Source organism: Magnolia sinica, chromosome 13, assembly GCF_029962835.1.
Source record: "Magnolia sinica isolate HGM2019 chromosome 13, MsV1, whole genome shotgun sequence".
Lineage (NCBI taxonomy): Eukaryota > Viridiplantae > Streptophyta > Magnoliopsida > Magnoliales > Magnoliaceae > Magnolia > Magnolia sinica.
Genome location: NC_080585.1, coordinates 18,572,553 through 18,593,549, shown reverse-complemented (window position 1 = coordinate 18,593,549; position 20,997 = coordinate 18,572,553). Strand labels below are relative to the sequence as shown.

Below are 20,997 nucleotides of genomic sequence, written 5' to 3'. Positions count from 1 at the left end.
TAAACTGCCTCACTAAAATTACTTTAATAGAATGATTTGAGTAGTCTAAATATTCTCCATATAAATCAACGATTAAAACTCATTGGTTAGCTACTCAAATATTTTGAATTTTACTATTTTCAGCTAAAATATATATTTCAACGAGCTTATTACACTCACGGGATCAAACATCACATATCTATCATAATTAAAGAATATTAAAGTTGATTTAATAATTAAATTTAAACTCTTATAAATATATTTTAATTTAAGTGCCTATTTCTCTTTGAATTACATGGGGATTCTGAATTCAGGCAATCTTAAATTCAGGAAATTTCCAATTTGGGTATTTGGAACCCATGGTGCCAAACGAAGCCTCATGGTGTGTTCCACATGAGGTTTTCATATGCGTCTTTTTTAGGTTCATGCCATAAAAACATATTAAAAAATGGATGGACGGCGTGGATTAAACACATACATCATGGTGGGGCCCAAATAGCACCGTCCGGTAGCTCAAAGCGTCCGCTGGCATTCCGCGTCTGCGATCGAATCCAAGTCTTCCTCGGTCGCACGCGAGCCTCGCAACAGTAGGAGTTGTCGCACGTGTAAGCATGAAAGGAAAGCGTGCGAGTTGTACGGCGGGAAGAGAATTCTCCTACTTGTGTCAGGCTATTTATATCTTCGGAAACGAACCCAGTTTCCCCACTCCTTAAAAACAGCTAAAAAAAACCCTAAACCCTTCTCTCTCTCTCCCTCTCTCTCTCTCTGCAACTGTTCCCGAGCTCCCTCGACTATACATCAATGGCCATCGCTGCACTGGACGAAGAAAAAGCGAAGAACGTTATCAGACAGGTAAAAGATTCGATCTTTCCCTCACCCCTCTCTTCTCGTCTTCTCTGCTTCTGAATAGATGGAAAAATCAGCACCTTTTCTGTTAATTTCAGGTCGAGTTCTATTTCAGCGATAGCAATCTCCCTCGCGACAATTTCCTCCAGAAATCCATACAACAGAGCGATGACGGATGTATCCTTATCAAAATCGATCTTTTCTGTTGTTGTTCTTTAGAAATATTCTAAAAAATTTACTTCTTTTGTAAGTATTTTTTTACAAAGAGAGGGTTTATTTCTAAAGAATTTACTTCTTTTGTAAGTATTTTTATAAAGAGAAGGTCTCAGGTCCAACCTGTTGGACCACAAGTTTTAGCTCCACGTAGTGAATGACTTCCAACCTTTCATGTGTGCGACATCCAATTCGTCCAGTAAGTTGGGATCACCACGAGGATTGCGGTATGCAAATATCAGTTACATCCACTCATTGAGTGGACCACACGTGTATTTTGCTATTTATCAATGGCTGTACATCCTTTTCTATGGTTTGGCCCACCTAGTAAGTAGATGGGGCGGATTTTTGCACTAGGTAATCCTCATGGTGGGGACAACCGATTGGAAGGGCTGGATGTCGCATTCACTTAATAGGTTAGAAGTTATCCACTGGGCGGATAGTCATTCAGTGACTGAATTATTCAAAATTATTGATGTTGTGGAACCTGCCGTTGGATGGTGGATTCCCAAAGAATCTCCTTGATAAAAAAAATCCTAATCCTTTAATTGGTGGCTGGAAAAATAGTCAGTTGCGAGAGAAAACACATCAATAAACACGCAACAAATAAAGGGCAGAATATTCCAGAGTTAGGAACTTCAAATTTGGTTTTTTTTTTTTTTGGTGCATAGGCTATTCATGGAGAGGGCCATTGTATCAACGATTTGGATCACGGGACCATTGTTCTGCATGTACCAACTGAAAACCTGAGCCAACTGTGCAACTCTTGGCCCGAGCATTCTGTAACACGTCTTTACTGACTATTTTACAGTTTCTAAAGTTTAACAGAAGATCCGTCTACTGGATAGATGGCATGGATGTGTGTTAATCCATATCGCCTGACACATGGGATCTATAAAATCTCACTTATCTCAGCCATCTCATTTTTCCTGTTGAATTTGGACCAACAAGCATTTATTTTAATTGCCGATTTTATGGCCACTAATTGGTCAGATATGATTGTAAGAGCAGCTGCTTCCATCCACAATGTGGCCTATGATTTAAACAGTCTGTATTGATTGCTGTATACTGGATTTTTTTTCCTGAGAAATGATGATTTTATTAATAACACTAAAAACAGAAAATAAAATAAAATAAATGGTTTTAGGCCCTCCAAAGAAGACCAAAAGTTACCCTTTTCACCACTTAGATATGGGCCAGCCTAAAAAGAAGGAAAAACAAAAACAAAAATGACAAAGAGCAAGTAAAAACCATCCTTCCCTCCAATAACGTGAATCATTTCGGATTCTCCCAGTTCTGATGTATTTCTGTCCTTGAGCATCCCAGGAACTCTTGCCTCACCAGCGCCCAATTGATGATCATGTGGAGATCATTCTTTTTATAACTTCCACCAACAAAGCGAGATCTTTGAATATCCTTGAATCTCTCTCCTTTCACATACCCCATAGGATTGCGAATATGGACATCTTCCATAGTGTCTTGTTATGATTCTTGAATGGGCCACCCAATCACCCTTCCACTGCATTCTCAATGGCTGCATTAAAGCACCATGCAATCCCAAAACGCAATAGGAAGTAAGATTGTATCGCCCCTTCCACCAATTAGTGGAAAAATAGGTGATCAACTGATTCTTCACTTTCCTTGTACATGATGCATGTATTTGGTAATGCCAACTTCTGCTTCTTCAGATTATCAAGTGTCAGTATCTTGTTTGCCATTGCTACCCATGCAAAGGCTTTGACCCTATGGGGATTTGGGCATTCCAAACTTGTCTTCAAAGGATGAGATGGTTCCTGCAGCGTTAATGCAGATATATAAGATTTTGGAGGAAAGAGTGGGATGAGCGGAAAATGAAATTTCAAGACTTTGGGGGTCGGGAGGAGTAGGTTTCTGTAGATGCTTTGGAGGAACTGATCGATACTTGCAAATTAGGTTAAAGATGGTAGGTTTTTGTAATGTTTTTTTTTCCCTTCAAAGGATCAATACCTCTGAACTATAGCATGCTTTTGCTGTGTCTTGTCCTTGACTGTAAGTTCAGTGGTTAGTTTGGCTTTGATATGTTCGTTTGCTCGGATGAGAAGCCATCTTGGCTTGGGAACCATTAAACAGGAAGAAGTGTCAGATGAGACGGTATCATCAGTTGCTGAAACACTGAGAAAGTCTCAGTTCCTCAAAATATCTGAAGATGGTGGGTACCATTTTATTAATCTTTTTTAAATGAAGCATTAGAAAAATTATCTCAATTGCAGATGATTTCTTTTTCTTTTTCATTTTTAAGCTGATTGTCATGCAGCCGAATTCTTTTTCTTTCTCCTATTGAGGATTAAATCAGTTTAAAAAACTCATTTTCTTTATATATCTGACGAGAGTGGTTGGTCTGAAACTGATCTGTTTATCATACATGATAGTTTTAGCCTAGTCCATGATACCCCTGAAAAGCCAACCACAAATTACTGGGAGAAAGGCTAATAGGATGATGTTGATGAAGATCTGAAGAGTGGTTCTTTCTTTGCTTCTTTTTACTTTATTTTTGCGTTTATTTTGTTATATTTTTTCATTTGGCATTGTGAGGTTTCGTACATTTTTGGTTCAAAGTTGGTGTTTCTATCAAGCCAGTATTTTATACAAGTGGGGTCAAACTTTATTTGATCCAGATTGTTCGTAGTTGGTTGATGGGCTGAAAATCTTCTCTATTAAACAATCTTGCCCATCAATTGGTCGTCTTTTCCTGTTGCATTTGAGCTGTCAATCCTTTTTTTCCCTCCAACATTAGCCAACAATCGGATGGATGACATTGTCAGAGGGTGACAATCGGATGGATGACATTGTCAGAGGGTGAGTTCGTTGCAAACATCACCCATCCAAAGTGGGTCCAACCAGATGAACGTTAGGATTGCCAGTAGGTGACCCCACCTACATTGAATGCCGGACTGGAATAAAACATGGTTAACTTAGCTGAGGGATTTATACTTCCTCAAAGGATATAATCCCAGTAGTTGACACTAAATCACCGTCATTGTCATCGTCGTCGTCATCATCATATCCTTGTCTTAGCTATTTGGGTTCAACAGCTGGTGTCTGATTACAATCATCATCATGTAAGCCTTGTGCCACTAGTTGGTGTGGTGGCTGATTACAACATTCAAAAAAAACTATTTTGGTGCAGGTGAACTATTAATTCATTTTTCTCAGCATCGTTGAAACTTGTGGTGGGTGTTTTTTTTTTGGTTTGTTTGTTTGTTTGTTATGTTTCTAGGCCGCAAGAATATGATCTTTGTTTTGTGGATTTCCCATCATAATACATGTAGCTGATTTTTTTTTTTTTTTCGGCCACTCTAATTGGTTATTAGAAATGGCTAGCGGAAATCCCTGAATGTTTGGCAACTTTGCAGAATTTTGCATCACTGCTCTGTACCAGCTATTTGGGGTCAGCTAATGATGGCTGATTACAAAGTAAAATAATAATAAGAAACCCATTTTTAGCTGAATTATCAATTTGTTTTTTATGTTGTTCAATATGGTGTTCAATCAATTTGGGGTCAGCTGTGCTAAGGAAAGCTCACCCTTCGGGCCGTTTCTCAGTTTGATTATTCTTTGAGTTTATATCCAATCCCTCTCAACCCCACCTTTTCCCTTCCCACTTATGGTCTTATGGTGCTGCTCCTTGGGTTGTGGCGTTCGCTTGGTTTGTGGGAAGGAAGAAAGTGCTTACGATGGATAATTTGCAAAGATCTTTGGTCCTTCCTAATATCTGCTTGGTGTGTATGGTCGATGCTGAATCAATAGACCACTTATTCATTCATTGTGCGTTTGCGCTCAATTTGGGATCACTTCATTCAGTCCCTCCACTTTGATTGGGTTATGCCAAAGATGACACAAGATTTGTTGTGGGCCTGGCACAGGGGAGGAATGGGAAAATCGGGGAAAGGAATTTGGAGATTGATTTTGCTTGCAATTTGGTGGTTGATTTGGGGAGAGCGAAATAGGAGTTGTTTTTGTAATAGGAGTTGTTCTTAGTGTGAGCCGATAACAGAGATTACTTGTAATTTAAGGAGTTGGGCTTTTTATATAAAGGCGATTAACCCGGCCAATCTCTCGCTTTTTTCGAAGGGTTAGGTGTGTTTTGCTTTCTTTCGGTGTCTCTCCTCTTTTTTGAATTGTAGAGTTTGGGCTGTTTTAGCTTCTTTTTTTTTTTGCGCTTTGGTGCTTTTCAAATAAAATTGTTGCTCTCTCTCTAAGAATAAAAAAAATCCATTTTAGCACCAACTAAAAATAGTTCTCATTTTTCGTTGAAGAGTAAAAAAAAAATCCTTTATGTTGCTGACCATTTTGGTTGCTCGATTGATGATTAGAAATGGTTGTCAAAATCCCTGTATGTTTGGCCATATTCCCGCAATTTTGCATTTGGGTTGTCTACAAAGAGATTCTAGCATGAATTCATACCTGATAACTCTCTTTACCTTCTTGTTTGGATATTTTGTTTTGTTCCCTTAATTTCATTCTTTTTGGTCTTGGGTTTTTGGTTTTTCAGGGAAGAGGGTTGGCAGGACTACTGAAATGTTAAAGCCGGAAGAGGTTATGGAACAAGTAGACATTAGAACGATTGCTGCATCGCCTTTAGAGTACACTTCAAAGCTTGAAGATGTGGAATCCTTCTTTAGTCAATATGGGAAGGTATGTGGTGCTAGTTTTCTAGATTGATCTATCTTGAGAACATGGTTCATTTTCATTTCTCATGAAATTATAATTTCTCAAACGAACTATTTTGGGATAATTACCATTACAATTGGCTCCAAACAAACTATTTTTGGGATAATTACCAAAACAGATGTAATTTTATAAATAGTTTCCAAAAAATGGACTTAAATCTCTTATACTCTTATTAGAAACTCATTTTCCAACTAATCACATTAAAGTCCTATTTTGTCCCTAGTGAATACTCTTTCACCATAAGAGAAAAATGCACTCATAACTACCTCGTTTTGGTAGTCTAATGCATCTCCTAAAGATTTGCTACAGTACATCTTGACATATTGTTGTTGCCTGCTGAAGAGATAACCTGTAAGCTAACAAAAGAAGAAAAAACAAAGATGGGCTATGGAGAGAGAACGATGTTGTTCATGGGGGCGGTTGACTGCCGGATCGAGAGGGCGTTCTCTTGGGAGAAACCGAGAGGTCTGTGGGAAGTTTTCTCTCATTCCGAACATAGACTAAATGTGCAGAAAAGGATTCAAAGATGAGTAGAGGAATAGGGGGAAGCAATAGTGAAGCAAAATTGCACGAGGAGCAAGAGAGAGGAGAAGGAAGGGAGACAAATTGAGAAAAAAGGAAAAAAAAGGATGAGATGCTTAACGAGAAAAAGGGAAAATGATTGTTGAGGGTGGGAGCAGTGGTAATTGCGAATGGTCATCGAATGAGGGAACTGGCTTGGGGGATATGGAACAAGGGGAGTGGACTCCGACAAGGAAGAAAAGGAAAATGAAGGAAGAGTGGAAGAGGGGGGACCAGGAGACGAAAGTTATAAGAGCAGCCGAAAACATATATCAAGGATTTTTCAGAAGAATGGTCCGAATTGCGTTTCCGGAGGGCGTTTGGGAAGTATGGAGATGTGAAAGAAACCATTATTCCAAGGAAGAGGGTAAAGAAGAGGCTTGAGGGAGGAAAATCATTTAGAGATGTGGTTTGTCGGAATTGCAAGTCATGGGATAAAAGGCATGTCATGGATTCTAAGAAGTTAGAAGCTAATCATGCCTAGAAGAATTAATGGGTGTGGAGAGATTTGACAAAAGAAGGTCCATAAGTTTAGATTCACTTGATGGTGCTGGAGAAGGCGTGAGAGTCCTTTTACTGGAGATTTGTTGCATCCATCAGTCTAGGAGCTTTGAAGGAGGTGGGAGCATGGATTTCTCAGGAGTGCATTGTGGTAGAAGAAGACAAGATTATTAAACACCTGAGTGATACCATGATGTAGATTTCTATCCGTCCTCATGTGAATATTGGCAGGTTTATTCTCGCATGTAATCTATTCAGGGATGACATAGTCTGGGAGATAAGTAGGTGGGAAGACTAATCTGTTATGGGAAGAAGCACGATTTCAAATTTGGGAGCTTCTGCTTGTGTTTTGGATCCATGAAGTATTTGTTTAGGTGTGGTTGGGTATCGGGAAGGTGGTGGCGATCGATTCGCTATCCGAAGGGTGTGAAATGCAGTGATATGCTAGAATCTGCATAAAATGGAAAAAACTTGACCCGATGTTGGAAAAAAAAAAATCCCCGTTGAAGTTGGGGAAGAAAGAGTTTCTGTAAGAGTGGTTAAGGAATCGGTCATTAGCCTGGAGAGAATCAACAGAAAAGCAGATATGAAGAAGGCTTCTCTACAAAAGCAAAAAGGTGTGAAAAGCTATGCGGGAAACCCTTGCATAGGAAGGAGTTGATGCTTGGTGCTCCAGTGGACCACCAAAAGGGGAGGGGAGGTCATGTGAAAAGATGATTGGCCGACATGGGGTTGGTGGGGGAAGGGAGCTGGAAGGGCGAAATGCGTTCGGCTAGGCGGCGATTGTAGAGGAGAAGGGACCATGATAGGAGTACATGCTTTGGAAGTAGGCAGTGGCAAGTTGAAAGGGAAGGTGACACGTGGTGCAATTGTCTCTCTCAACACTAAAGGAGGTGAGGAGAGAGGCGACACGTGTGAGGGGTTAGTGACTTAGTGGAGATTGTCAGCGCAATTAGTGGGGATGTTGCACATTTGCAATTTCTTAGTGCACATCAACCATCACACTATGCCACGGTATCAGAGTTTGTCTTGAATAGAAAGATTGCAAAGGAAAAAGAAATTAACTCTTGTTTGTCGGGTGTATTTGCAATTTTCGTTTGCCTGTTGAGAAAGTTATGCTATGGTCCAAAAACAAAACCTAAAGGAAATTATTTACATGAAACAAGATTTTTATCAATATGAGGGATTTTCATGCCCTTTTTGGAATATATATATATATATATATATATATATATATATATATATATATATATATATATATATATATATATATGCACATCATCAATCAACCCATTTGTGACCCATTTCCCTTCTTCTTGAGAAGGCATGGATGGTATATTAAAAGCCAAAAAAAAAACCACCATTTTTTATGTTTTAGACTTTTAGTAACCTTCGGATCCACACCAACTTTCTGAGAGTGGCTTCTTATCAATCTCTTGCTGGATATTTATTGGGCAGACAGTAGTACCTGTTTTATGAACAAGAATTTTGCTGTTGATGCGACCATGAATGCTAAAATATGTCAGCTGAGTAGGCTGATCCCTCAAGTATTTTCTACTTGTTAAAATTTCATGTTCTCATATTTTCGTTATCCTTGTGAGTTATGGTTAGACCATTAGTTTTCTTAGTTGCATACATTAATCATCATAATGTTTGTGCTAAGGTGTTATGTGTCTTCTTTATCCGATCACCTATGTTTGTATTTTTTAAATCTTGCAGGTGAATAGTGTGAGGCTACCTCGACATGTTGCCAACAAAAAATGCTTTTGTGGCACTGCTCTGATTGAGTTCTCGACAGAGGAAGATGCCAACAATGTTTTGAAGCAAAGCTTAGTTTATGCGGGCACAGAGTTAGAACTAAAACCCAAGTAAGCTATGCCACTTGTCTGTGACTTGCACAAAACATATTTTTTGTTAGCTTGGTTTAAATGAGATGAACAATGAGGATTTATGTAGTGGAAGTGATGAAGTATTGGTTTTTGCTCTCTGTACTGTATGGAAATAAAATTTGACATGTTTTAAGTTTTATTTGTCCCCAATGAAAGGTTAAAATTTTGCTAGAACTTCGAGACCTAAACCTGACAGAAAATGATGCTCTGCAGCTTTTTGTTTTGTGTTCATGTGGAGAACACGCTTTTTATTTCCTTTTCAGCCTCATCCAATTTAATCTCTGGAAACTGTCTATTATCCATCATTTTGTGTCCATGCAAATTCTTGTATTGACCTTTTATAATGCAGGGAAGATTTTGACTCAGAAAGGGAAAAGTTGATTGAAGAATTTGAGCAGTCCCCTCATATAGAAGGAAACTATAAAAAAGGTTCCCACGTGAATGAGAAGTAGGCTCTTCTTGCATATTACAGTGATTTATTATTATTATTATTTTTAAATTATTCTTTTTCTTTATAATTCATCTTTGCCTTTTGGGTTGCTGATATTACTTCCCTTTTTGTGGTGTTGGGTTTTTGGTGGGTTTTGATTCGTGATGGTGACAGTTATCCAAAAGGCTTAATTGTTGCATTTAAATTAAAGCAAATGTCAAAAGGAGGATCTATAGAACACAATGGTGCTCATGATGAGAAAGAAAATGCAGATCCTGTTAGAAAGATAGTAGAGGACCCAGAGTCTACAGAAAATATTGCTGAGGGGAGTGACCAAAACACCTCAAAAAATGTTAAAGATAGTGAGGAAAAATCTTTGGATGGTGTTGACCAAGAGAACAAAGAAAAGTTTGCTCAAAGTCATGCAGAAGGCAGCAAAGAAAAGGCTGCAGAGCATGCCATCCAGGAGAGTGAAAAGAAGGTCGCGGAGGATGCCATGCAGGAGAGTGAAGAGAAGGCTGTAGAGGATGCCATGGAGAGTGAAGAGAAGGCCGCAGAGGGTGCTACACAGGAGAGTGAAGAGAAGGCTGCGGAGGATGCCATCCAGGAGAGTGAAGAGAAGGCTGCAGAGGATGCCATCCAGGAGAGTGAAGAGAAGGCTGCAGGGGATGCCATCCAGGAGAGTGAAGAGAAGGCTGCAGAGGATGCCATCCAGGAGAGTGAAGAGAAGGCTGCAGGGGATGCCATCCAGGAGAGTGAAGAAAAGGCTGAAAATGATACCCAGGAGTATGAAGGAAAAGGTACGGTTGCTCAAGAAGTTGTGTCAAGGGAGGATCTAAAGCTTGTTTTCCAAAGATATGGAAGTGTAAAGGTATTGTGACTAACACAACATTTTTATTTATTAATTATTCTGATTCTGTTTTTTGTCCCTTCAAAAAATAATTTCTTGTCTTTGTGAAGGATTTGTCTGTTTTTCATCTTTGTATATATTTTGTGCATCTGAGTCGTTGTCGTCGTCATCATCTATCCTCATTCCAGCTAATTGGGGTTGGCTACATGAACTCTTTTCCTCCATTCAATTGTATGGTGCAAAAGGATTCATGTGGCTAACCCCAATTAATTGGCATAAGGCTTGGATGATGATGATGATGATGATGATGATGCTGTTTTATCTTTGCCTTTCTTGTAATTTCATGTAGCCTGAAAGGCTCCAATAACGAATAGGCTCTGTTCATTGTCACGTTTCTCGACATGATTGTTATGCTGGTACAGGATGTGATGTGAATACGCGTAGCATACTGTTTAACCATTTCCTGTGCATCAAGTTTCTAATTTTTGCTCTACCAATAGCTGTCTTTTCTGTACCTTTTCCCCCCCTTCTCTCTCTCTCTCTCTCTCTCTCTCTCTCTCTCTCTCTCTCTCTCTCGTCCTGTAGTGTAAGAGAAACATTGCAGAGCATCTCACTATAAAAATAATGACTCTCCAAGTGTTAATAACCGTATTAAATTTCTCTCTGTAAAGACATTATTTAATTTAAAACTCTAGCATAGCCACATGCGGTAGAATTTTTCTCACAGATTAATAAAGCTACATATGGCTAGCATGTTACGGTGTGTGTGTGTGCGCGTGCGTGCGTGCATGTTTTTTGAAAGACAACACAAGGCAACAAAAAATACAAGGGACCCAAGGGAAAAGATGAACACCACCTAAGCGACTAAAGAGGAGCCAACCCAACTAGAAATAAACCATTTGATCTTAATAATGGTGGCGAGTGAGTGAGTGAGTGAGTGAGTGAGTGAGTGAGAGTGTGTGTGTGTGTGTGTGTGTGTTGAAAGACAACACAATTTATTAGAAGCTCGCACAAGGCGCAAAAAAAATACAAGGGACCCAAGGGAAAAGACGAACGCCGCCGAAGCGACTAAAGAGGAGCCAACCCAACTAGAAATAAACCATTTGATCTTAATAATGGTGGCGAGCACCTCTGCCCTTTCGTTTCGAAAACAGCACGCATTCCTCAATAGCCAAAGCACTGCCATTAAAGTCATCCTCCACCTAGTTTTACCAGATCGGCCCACTCCACCTCCATGCCAAGCCCACAATGCATCATCCAAGTATTTCGGCATGACCCATCCAGTCTGGAACTCGAAAAGGAAATTATGCCAAATTTTTGTGGCGAACGAACAGTAAAGAAATAAGTGCCTGGATGTAACCATGTCTTAAAATTCGGGAAATGAATAGTTTGTGGGTCCTTCTGTTGTTCATATGACTATATCTAGCTATCATAGACAACACTTGCATGTTCAACAAGATTCTCCAAGGCCTGCATCTTCTCTCTCATCCTCCAAAGCTTTCTTCAACATTAGAGTCTGTGAGCTGGTGTCAGAGTGAAAGAGCTAATTCCGATTCTTCCTAATTGGATAATGGTGACTATTAAAAGTTACTCTGGAATCAACAGAAACACCTCATGCTGATTTTCCAATATGTAAACCAAATTCCATGGATTTTTGTCACTTGCATTCTTTTGTAATTAACCTGTCTCTACTATATATAATGCCTGGTCTTGGACATTTTTGTGCCTGTATGACATTTGGAGTAAAGTTAAAAGGGTATTTTAGGAACTTGTGGCTGGTGTCTGTCGGATGGCTTAGATAATCACTTGCAATTGCAAAAAAGACCAGAACGGCTTATATTTTTTCCTGCAAAAAGCCTTGCGCAGCGCATACTTTCTCTTTCCAAAGTGCTAGCATGGATTTCTCTCCCAAATGACTCCCTTCCTCTCGTGCCGCAGCTCTTGTTTCTATAACAAAAAATGCTCATCATCATCATCATATTTATTTTTTATTATTTATCTTATCCCTTTAAAACATGCATTTTTGAGAGGGCTATTGGAAACTATGGATTCATTTGTTATTTATTTCTGGCATACTGTACTGGAACCTGATAATCTTCTACTTGCATGTGTTCTATGTATGTGAAGTATATTGACTTCAGAATGGGAGAAGAATCTGGATACATACGTTTTGAATACCCAGAGGCTGCTCAAAAAGCTCGTGCTGCAGCAGTGCTTTCTGAGGAATGTGGCTTGAAAGTGAAGAGTTACATTGCCTTGTTAGAAGCAGTAACTGGTACTCTCTCTCTCTCTCTCTCTCTCTCTCTCTCTCTCTCTCTCTCATTTTACGTCATTTGAGCGCCCACATTACCATGAGTGAAAGGTGCCTGATCACTCTTACGGACATATTGTGCTCCTACATAAATATTGTGTACGTGCATGTAAGCATGTCCAGGAGGAGAGTGTTTGTGGAGGCATGTCTTTTTCATGCGTCCATGTCATTTCTGCACTGTGGCATACATAAATGAGATTGGAACCATACATTTGGTATTTCCTACAGTGAATGGGTCTTAGTCTATTATAACAATGTTTGGATGATCCTAGTGTTTTAATTGGTGGCATGCAAATGAAAATTAAAAAAAGGGCCACTGCTCCCATTCAATGAGAAAAGATCCATTTACTGGATATTTAATATGTAGTCCAATCAAACCAATTTTTGCCATGCACCATTCAATGGGGGAGTTCACAGGATGCCTGGTTTGGATCATCATATGTGGGCCACATGTATGGTACATAATATGGAGTCATGAAAATGCTGCAAGGCATTTCCATCTCTGCTCCATTTCGGTTTCTCATGTCATATTTTATGATTTGTATTTTGGCAGCTATGAGCTGGTGTTTAACAAACATATCCTTTAATCCGTGGTATTGTCAGGTGATGCTGAAAGGGACTATTGGAGCTTACTTCGCAATAACCAGGAAAAAAACCGGGAAAACAAAGGCCATAAAGGAAGGTATGTCACACATGCTTCACATTCGCTTACGTCCATGGTTCTAAACATTGGTTACAGAACACGGCATACCCAGATATGCATGTCTCATTGGGGATGACTTGTTTCAATTTCCACCGAATCTAAGTCATCTTGGTCTACTTTTCTGGGTTTCATGATATTTTGAACCACTGACATGCATATCTTGCATATTCTGTCCGCGAGATAACCCCAACATCACTGGGGAAAAAAGGAAGAAGCTTAGAGAATCTATGTGATGCAGGGGTAAAAACAACAAAGGGGGAAAACATTCTGACCGTAAGCATTCTCGCCCCAAAGAAAGAGACTCCACTGAAGAGCGACCGAATAAAGTTCAGAAAGTAGCAGCAGCGTAGACTCCGGAGATGCTTTGATCGGGACTGTTCTAGCCTGACCACATGTAGAGTGGTTTATTCAGGCAATTTTCTTGAGAATTAAATTTATCTTTTCCTCATAAGGATTTCATGTGTTTTCATCTATCAATCTGTTTTGCCATCTCTAGAATAATTAATTAATTAATTAATTTTGCTGGGGTTGTTCTTTTTGTCCTAATTTTCCAAAGTTCACATATGATATTTAAGCTTGTAACAATAATGGAGGTTCACCGACTTGATGTTTTTGGCTATTTGTGGGTGGATGGGTGGGTATGTGAGTGCCAAGATACACATGCATGCATGCGGATCTAGATGCATACTAATATTGAAAGGGGAGTTATTTCTGGCAGAGTATGACACTTGATATGCAGCACTCATTAAGTTGTACACCTGGCATATGTTAGCTCAAATTAAACTGACTATGTGGAAGCCACTGTTCCTGAATGACAGTACAAAATCAAATTGTTTGAACAATCCTTACCTCTGATTCCTAAACACTTGTTGAAATAAGGACCGTTTGATTTGATTTTTTCCAATTTTTACCATCCAATAAATGTCCACCAATCTAATCATCACATGAATCAAATAACCCTAATTTTTTGGTTCGTGTGAGTCCAAACTGGGACGCATACTTTGGATAGTTTAATTTGAATTACTTGTGTGTTCAAAAAAAAAAAAAAAAACCTTGTGCTTTCATATCATCCATCACACTGCCTGAGCATTGAAGTTTTTGCCCAGGTTCAAATGTATGATACTTGCATTTATGAATTAGCTTATGGTTAGTGTTCATGTATGTTTATTGCAGGGTATATAAGGAGGCATGTCAAAGGAGGAATCATCACATACGACCATAGCCTGCTAATCTTACCATTGTACCCTAATTTTCTTGCCATAGTATCACGCTTAGGACATGCAAGAGGTGGATCCCGTTCTGAAGATCGGCTGGTGAAAATCAGGGTGAGGCAGTCAATGCCTGCATTTTTAGTTAAATCACTGGCTGGCCATTGATTTTGATGGTGTGGTTCGCCTGATGAGAGGATTGGCCTAATGTCTTCAGTGATTTGTCACAATGGGTCCACCTTTTGCACTATTATGATGGTCTATTGGAATCCAAAATGGTGTTGCATTGCAGCTTAGCATGCTATGGTTGTATGTGATCGTTTCTCCACATCCAATATCGATTATGCAATTGTTTACTAGGTATTATACATTGCTGGGCCAAAGTGAAATGGCAAACAGCAGAAGGTCGTGTGGGAAATGTTCACTTTTAATTTGGTTTTGATTGCAGAGAATATGGTAAAAAAAAAAAAAACGTAAATGCCAAAAATTTGGAGCTCAATTTTCCTTGGGATTACCCAATGCAGGTGATTGCATCCATCCTAAGGTAATAGTCTCGCTTCAAAATGGAGAGGGAACACCCTGGCGTTATTTTTAAGAAAAAAGGAATGATAGGGTTCGATTGGCAGTATGGATTCAGTGGTAATAGTAAAAACTGGTCGACACCTTGATCCATAGCTCAAGTGGTAGACAGAGTGAAAATACCACGTTTCAACACTGAGGTTTTGGCAACGATTCCCTAGTGGGGGTGGTAACAGTGGAGTACGTACTGACAGTGGGGTGCGTACTAACAAGCTAACCCCAAAAAAAAATAAAAAATAATAAAATAAAATAAAATGTAAAAGCTAGTCGCGAAGGTAATAAATGGATTTTGTTTTCTACTGGTTCATGTGTTTTGAAATCATTAGTGATTTCAACCTTGATTACCATAGTGACCTTAGTAGGAAAATCACCCAAATTACTTGAAGAATTAATAGGCTCTAATGTGGTGTTTAGGTGAAATGCATCTCTATCACCTAGTGCGTCATCTCATTTTAGCTCACAAGGCCTAAAAATCAACCTGGTTTGTCATTCAGGTGGGCCATACAAAAGGAAACAGTTGGAAGAGAGATCTCCGCCCTTGATTTTTTCAGGGCCCATCATGATGACTATATGAAATTTACTCTTAACTGTTATATGCCAAGTCAAAATTTAGGCTTCATGACAAAATATGGTCCATTCTAATTTAGGTGGGCCACACCAAGGGAAACAATTTGGAGAGTGAGTGTTGCCTTGCATACTGTTTCCCTTCGTATCACTTGAATCACTAATCGTCACTAATCAAGTAGATTTCCCTTCGTATCACTTGAATCACTAATCGTCACTAATCAAGTAGATTTTTGGGCTCCACTAAAATGGGGGCGACGCACCTGTGATTGGGTTGAATTTTACATAAACATTATGGTGGGCTAGGTGACCTAGTGTTGAAACTCTTGTGAGTCAACCACTTCCGAATTTGTGGGCCTTACTGCAGTGTTTAAGTCAGATCCACCCCAATTATTAGGTGCATCACCTCATTTTACCACTAGGGCATAAAAATTAAACAGCTCGTGATTATGGTGGGCTACAAAGGGAAACAACACACGAGCAATGCTCACCCTCCAAATTGTTTTCCGTTGTGTGGTCTGACTTAATCATTGATGGACCTGATTTTTTAGTCCCAACACCTAAATTAACATTTAACAGTTGGAGTGGATTTCATATAATCATCATGGTAGGCCTTTGAAAAATAAAAAAGTGGGCATCCCTGCTGCTAAAATGGAGTGAGGCAACTAGAGATTAGGGGGGATTTCACATAAACATCACAATGGTGGGCATCCCTACCGATAAAATGGAGTGACCCAACTAGAGATCAGGGTGGATTTCACATAAACATCAAAATGGGTCACGTGTGAATTCTTAGAATTCTTGTTTCACTCCACCTGCCAAAAACAATTTTATTTTTTTAGTACATTCCATCTACATAGTGCCAAGCACAACTGATATTTCTAATTCACATGCAGTACATGGTAATTGTGATTTAGATTCCAATTCATACCTAATCAATACTGTCAAATGGGCCTATGTGAATGTTGCTCTTTACCTCTCACATCCTTCCTATTCAAGTAATCCTTGTATAAATTAATGTCTCAAACTTTCTCTGCTTAATTTTTTACCCATTCACATTTTAAATTTGCTTTAAAGGATTTTTGTTTTGTTTTTAATAAAACAAGTTTTATTAATAAAAAAAATGTGTTTAAATCGTTTTGCCTAAAGAGTGAGTTTTTTTTTTTTTTTTCTAACCTTTCTTTCGAAATATACAGGACGATTTGATAATTATACATTTTTTTTTTCTCGAAAATATGGAAATCATATAATGGAGTTTGCTAACTATGGTTCCATGGTTAAGTGATGGTAACCGTTGAAATTATGGACCTCTACTTTAGATGGTCCAGGAATAAAAAATCTGGCCAATTTTTAGACTGACCTGAAATAGAGCGTTTCATATCAATCCAAGGTATTGTACAATGCACTAGCTATATCTGGCTCTGGTCTTATTACCAGGCCCAGAAAAATAAGTGGGCCTGGCTACGGTTTTTCTTGGCCCAATTCCAGTCTGTAATCACAAGTCCCAAAAGGCAGATTGGTCAGGTGGGTCACTCGTGTATTGAATATAGACCATTAGATATGTTCTTCCAACTGCCCAATGTTCTTATCCAAGTGTAACCCACTCGATGACTAGATGGGCCTAACATAGGAGCAGTTCATGTTCACGGTCAGCCACACCCAACGGCTTTGGATCTCGCACATGTGCCATGTTGGCTCGAAACCCAGCAGCATTTCTAACGTGTGGGAAAAAAACCTGTCTACCGCACGTGCGCTCGCCTAACTTACATAGGTAAACGTGCATGATATCCACCTGTCCCTTAGATGGGCTACCTCATGTTAACCCTACAAACCAGAAAACTCATAGGCTGATCCAAGGGACCGTTTGGACTCACCAACCAGCGGTTCGGATCGGAAGTCCACGTTTTGTCAGATGCTGGGATGGGGACGTTCACTACTCATTCTGTGGGTCTTCTGAACTCTGTGGACCTACCGTGATGCATGTGTCTTATCCACGCTGTCCATCTGTTTTTTCATCTCATTTTATATCTTGAGCCCAAAATTGAAGCATATCCAAACCTCAAGTGGACCACACCACAGGAAACAGTGGGGATAATGACGTCCGTTGAAACCTTCTTGGGGCCCACAGTAATGTTTATTTATCATCCAAATTGTCTATAAGGTCATAGACAGACATGGATGCAGGGAAAACACAAATATCATCTTGATCCAGAACTTCTGTGGTCACCGAGAAGTTTCAACGGTAGACGTTTAATTCACACTTTTTCCTGTGGTGTGGTCCACTTGAGCTTTGTATCTGCTTCGATTTTGACCTCATACCTTAACATGATCTGGGAAAACGGATGAACGGCGTGGATAAGACGCATACATCACAGTAAGCCTCACAGAGTTTACTCAGTGCGTACTGAGTTACTACGTACGCAATCCGCTTCAAAAAAAATGGAGCTGCTTCAAATCTAAAGTGGGCCATACCACCTGAATTTAGAGATTCAGCCCCACACCGATGGAAAAAGATCAACTGATGAATTTAGATGGTTGAGATTAACCAATGAGTTTTGACCTTTGGGCCACGCTCCATCCTGAACAGGGAGGGCAGGGCATGGATGTTTGCTGACCCTACAACCGATTTTTCTTTCAGCCATCTAGATGGTTGGTCCACCTGCTGCGTGGCTTAGATGTGGCACACGTGTGACAAATTGTTTGTGTAAGTATTTTATATTTGGTACACGCGACGTCGTTGGTACACCGCAGTGCTACGAGCCATCCATCACCGTTCAAGTGGAATCTGCACCCCAATCCCGACCGTCCAAATGGTAGTGAACCGAGCATGGCCCAAAGATCCAATTGAGCGGCTGATTCTAATCAACATGGTTGAGAGTTATATATGACTCACAAAACCGTGGCCGAATGACCACTCTGATGGAACGATCCTGACCGTCCATAAGTGATGGCCCAAAATCGTTCCACATCCTCCAGTCAGATTGGCTTCTTAAGCATGGCCCACCCCGGGTCCCTTATCTGCCACGTGTCTGGGTTGGACTGCGAGACCGGCACTGTTCTTTATCTGAAGCAGGGAAAGAAACATGAGGGTGGCGGATAAGGACGCCGGAAGGAGGCTATTTTTAACACGGATTAGGCTCCATCCATGCAGCTGCGGTCCAGTGTTGTATATCCACGCCGTCCATTAGTTTTTTCAGCTCATTTTAGTGCATGATCCAAAAAATGAAGTAGATAGAAATATCAGGTGTAGCACACAGTACGGATTGAATTTCCACCATTAAAAACGTATTAAGCCGGCAAAAGTTTTGGATCTGCTATTTATATTTTCCCTTCATCACAGGACTCCAGCAAGTTTTTAACGCTGGGCATTCAATGACCACTGTTTCCTGAAATTTGTATCTACTTCATTTTTTATAACCATGCACTAAAATGAGATGAAAAAACAGATGGACGGCGTGGATATACAACAACACATGCATCGAGGTGGGCCCCCGGTGAGGCTGCACCCACTGGCTGGATAAGGGTGTCTAACCTAATCCGCGTTCGGTAGATTCACGTGAATGGATTGCTACGTGGCAGTGGGCCCCACGAGGGGAGCACACGGCCGAGGCCACCGACAAGCCAGAAAGCTCTCTCTTTTGCATGTATGCGCCACGTCATTTTCCTGTGGCAATGACTCACCTCTGCAGCTCTCTCCTTCCAAGCTCCTCTGTCGTTGTCGCCTCCTCCAGATCCTTCGTCTACCGCCTTTTTCCTCTTCCACATCTCATACAAACAACATGGAAAGACGGGCCCACCACATTGACATGTCTCCCATATATTGCTATCTCAGCGGTCCGATTCATGGTCTGATGAAATATCTCATTGAATTGAATTTGGATACTTGAATGTTTGTCTTTAACCGTCCAGTTAACAGCCACCTATTAGTATTACCCAATCATAGTGTGTGGATTATGGTCCATTCACGGTCGCTGAATCATTTGGACGGTCTGGATTAGCGTTATGTTTGCCAAACGTGCGATGGTTGAGTTGGTACAGTTGTACGATGTTTCTAAGGACCGTTATATACGAAATTAGAAATAAATTTCACCACCATTTACTAAGCGTAACCCAGCCATCGCACTATTAATATAGATGATTTTGCCAAATGTGTAATATTAAAATTAATTGTTTACACTTTACCTATCATATTAACATTCATCTAAAAAGTAAGACGTAGTCATATATTAGAATACTTTTACATGTTTTGTACAATTCAATCAAATACAATATCACATGACAAGTAATTGAGGCCGGTATTTAGATTTTCATATATGATTATATAATGAGTAGGTGTGCTGAAGTATACTAAATATTTGATTAAATGGTTGGTGCACTCTCATTGAGTTAGATTGATTAAAGAGTAGAGACTCTAGATAAGATCCAGCTATCTTTTCAACCATAAATTGTAATTAGAGATAAAGCGATTTGTAAAATGGTAAGGGATAACCCTTCTGATTAGATTAAATTTTTTTTTTTCTTTTCCTTGTCATATACCATGAGGATGATGAGTCTTTCTTCATTTTTACCATATTTGGATATGCTTTTCCTTACCATAGAAGTATTGGAATAGTTGGTTGCAGTATACATATGCCACATATATCATATGTGCTCACGCAATGAGAGATACATTTTTCAAATGCGACAAATACCATAGGTTCTATATTAAAAGTGTAAACATGTGATGATGGCATCTTATTACAGAAGCTGGAGTGACTTGGCTTAGCTAGTGATCCAACACCAGCCAGCTAGGTGATGTCAATGCTCTAAGGTTGCACCATGATCAATGTGTTTATTGACCCTGCTATCCATTTTGTTAACTTATTATGAAACATGAGCTTAAAATTAAGGGGTATGGGAAAAGTATTGGTTGGACATCCACTTTTAGAAGTTTTTTGGGCTATTACAATTTTTATTTATCATTCAACTTGTTAATAATATTACTTAATCTACTGTGACGTGGAAAAAACAAATATCAGCTTATTTTAGAACTCTAGTGACCGGTAAAAAGTTTTTAACGGCTTAGTGTTCAATCTATACTATTTCTGATAAGTATCGTTTCATGAGAGTTGGATCTGCTTTCTTCTTCTTTTTTTTCTTTTTTTTTTTTTTTAAGCTCATTTTTTAAAACGAGCTGGCAAAATGGACCAGTGGCATCGCTAAAACACATTCATCATGATAAGCCCATGCCCACCGAGCTTTGGCACCAGCTAGCTGGCTGGTCCTGGGCTAACAGGTCAAACCTCGTCCGAACTCTAGCTGGCGTTAGTCCACGTTAGCAGTCCCGTCGGAAACGGATTGGTGCCTCTCCCTGCCACCAGCCAATGGCTGGTGGTCGGTGCTCTGTGGGCCCCACCATGATGTATGTGTTTCATCCATGCCGTCCATCTATTTTTCTAGATCATTTCATATTATTTAAAGAAAAAGCTGAAGTATGTCCCAATCTCAAGTGGACCACATTACAGGAAACAGTGTTGAATGAACATTGACCATTAAAATTTTTTAGGGGGCCATAAAAGTATTGGATCAAGCTGATCTTTGTTTTTTCCCTTCATCTGGGTATTTATGACCTAATCAACAGATTGGATGTCAAATAAACAGTACAGTGGGCCTT

The 20,997-nt window shown here is 39.7% G+C and overlaps 1 protein-coding gene across 1 annotated transcript; it reads left to right on the top strand.

Moving 5' to 3' along the window:
- The first annotated feature begins 682 nt into the window (after positions 1 to 682).
- On the top strand, positions 683 to 13,612 carry LOC131223066 (la protein 1-like). Its single transcript, XM_058218353.1, has 10 exons — positions 683 to 831; positions 924 to 1,002; positions 3,077 to 3,226; positions 5,570 to 5,712; positions 8,530 to 8,678; positions 9,049 to 9,147; positions 9,304 to 10,000; positions 12,107 to 12,254; positions 12,894 to 12,972; positions 13,232 to 13,612. Exons 1-10 carry the CDS (start codon positions 781 to 783, stop codon positions 13,341 to 13,343), a joined length of 1,707 nt encoding a protein of 568 aa, XP_058074336.1. The 5' UTR covers positions 683 to 780; the 3' UTR covers positions 13,344 to 13,612.
- Positions 13,613 to 20,997: the final 7,385 nt, after the last annotated feature.

Coding starts and splice junctions, on each gene's coding strand:
- LOC131223066 (XM_058218353.1), top strand. CDS start 781: ATGGCCATCGCTGCACTGGACGAAGAAAAAGCGAAGAACGTTATCAGA. Junction 3,227..5,569: donor CCTCAAAATATCTGAAGATG/GTGGGTACCATT, acceptor TTGGTTTTTCAG/GGAAGAGGGTTGGCAGGACT. Junction 5,713..8,529: donor TCTTTAGTCAATATGGGAAG/GTATGTGGTGCT, acceptor TAAATCTTGCAG/GTGAATAGTGTGAGGCTACC.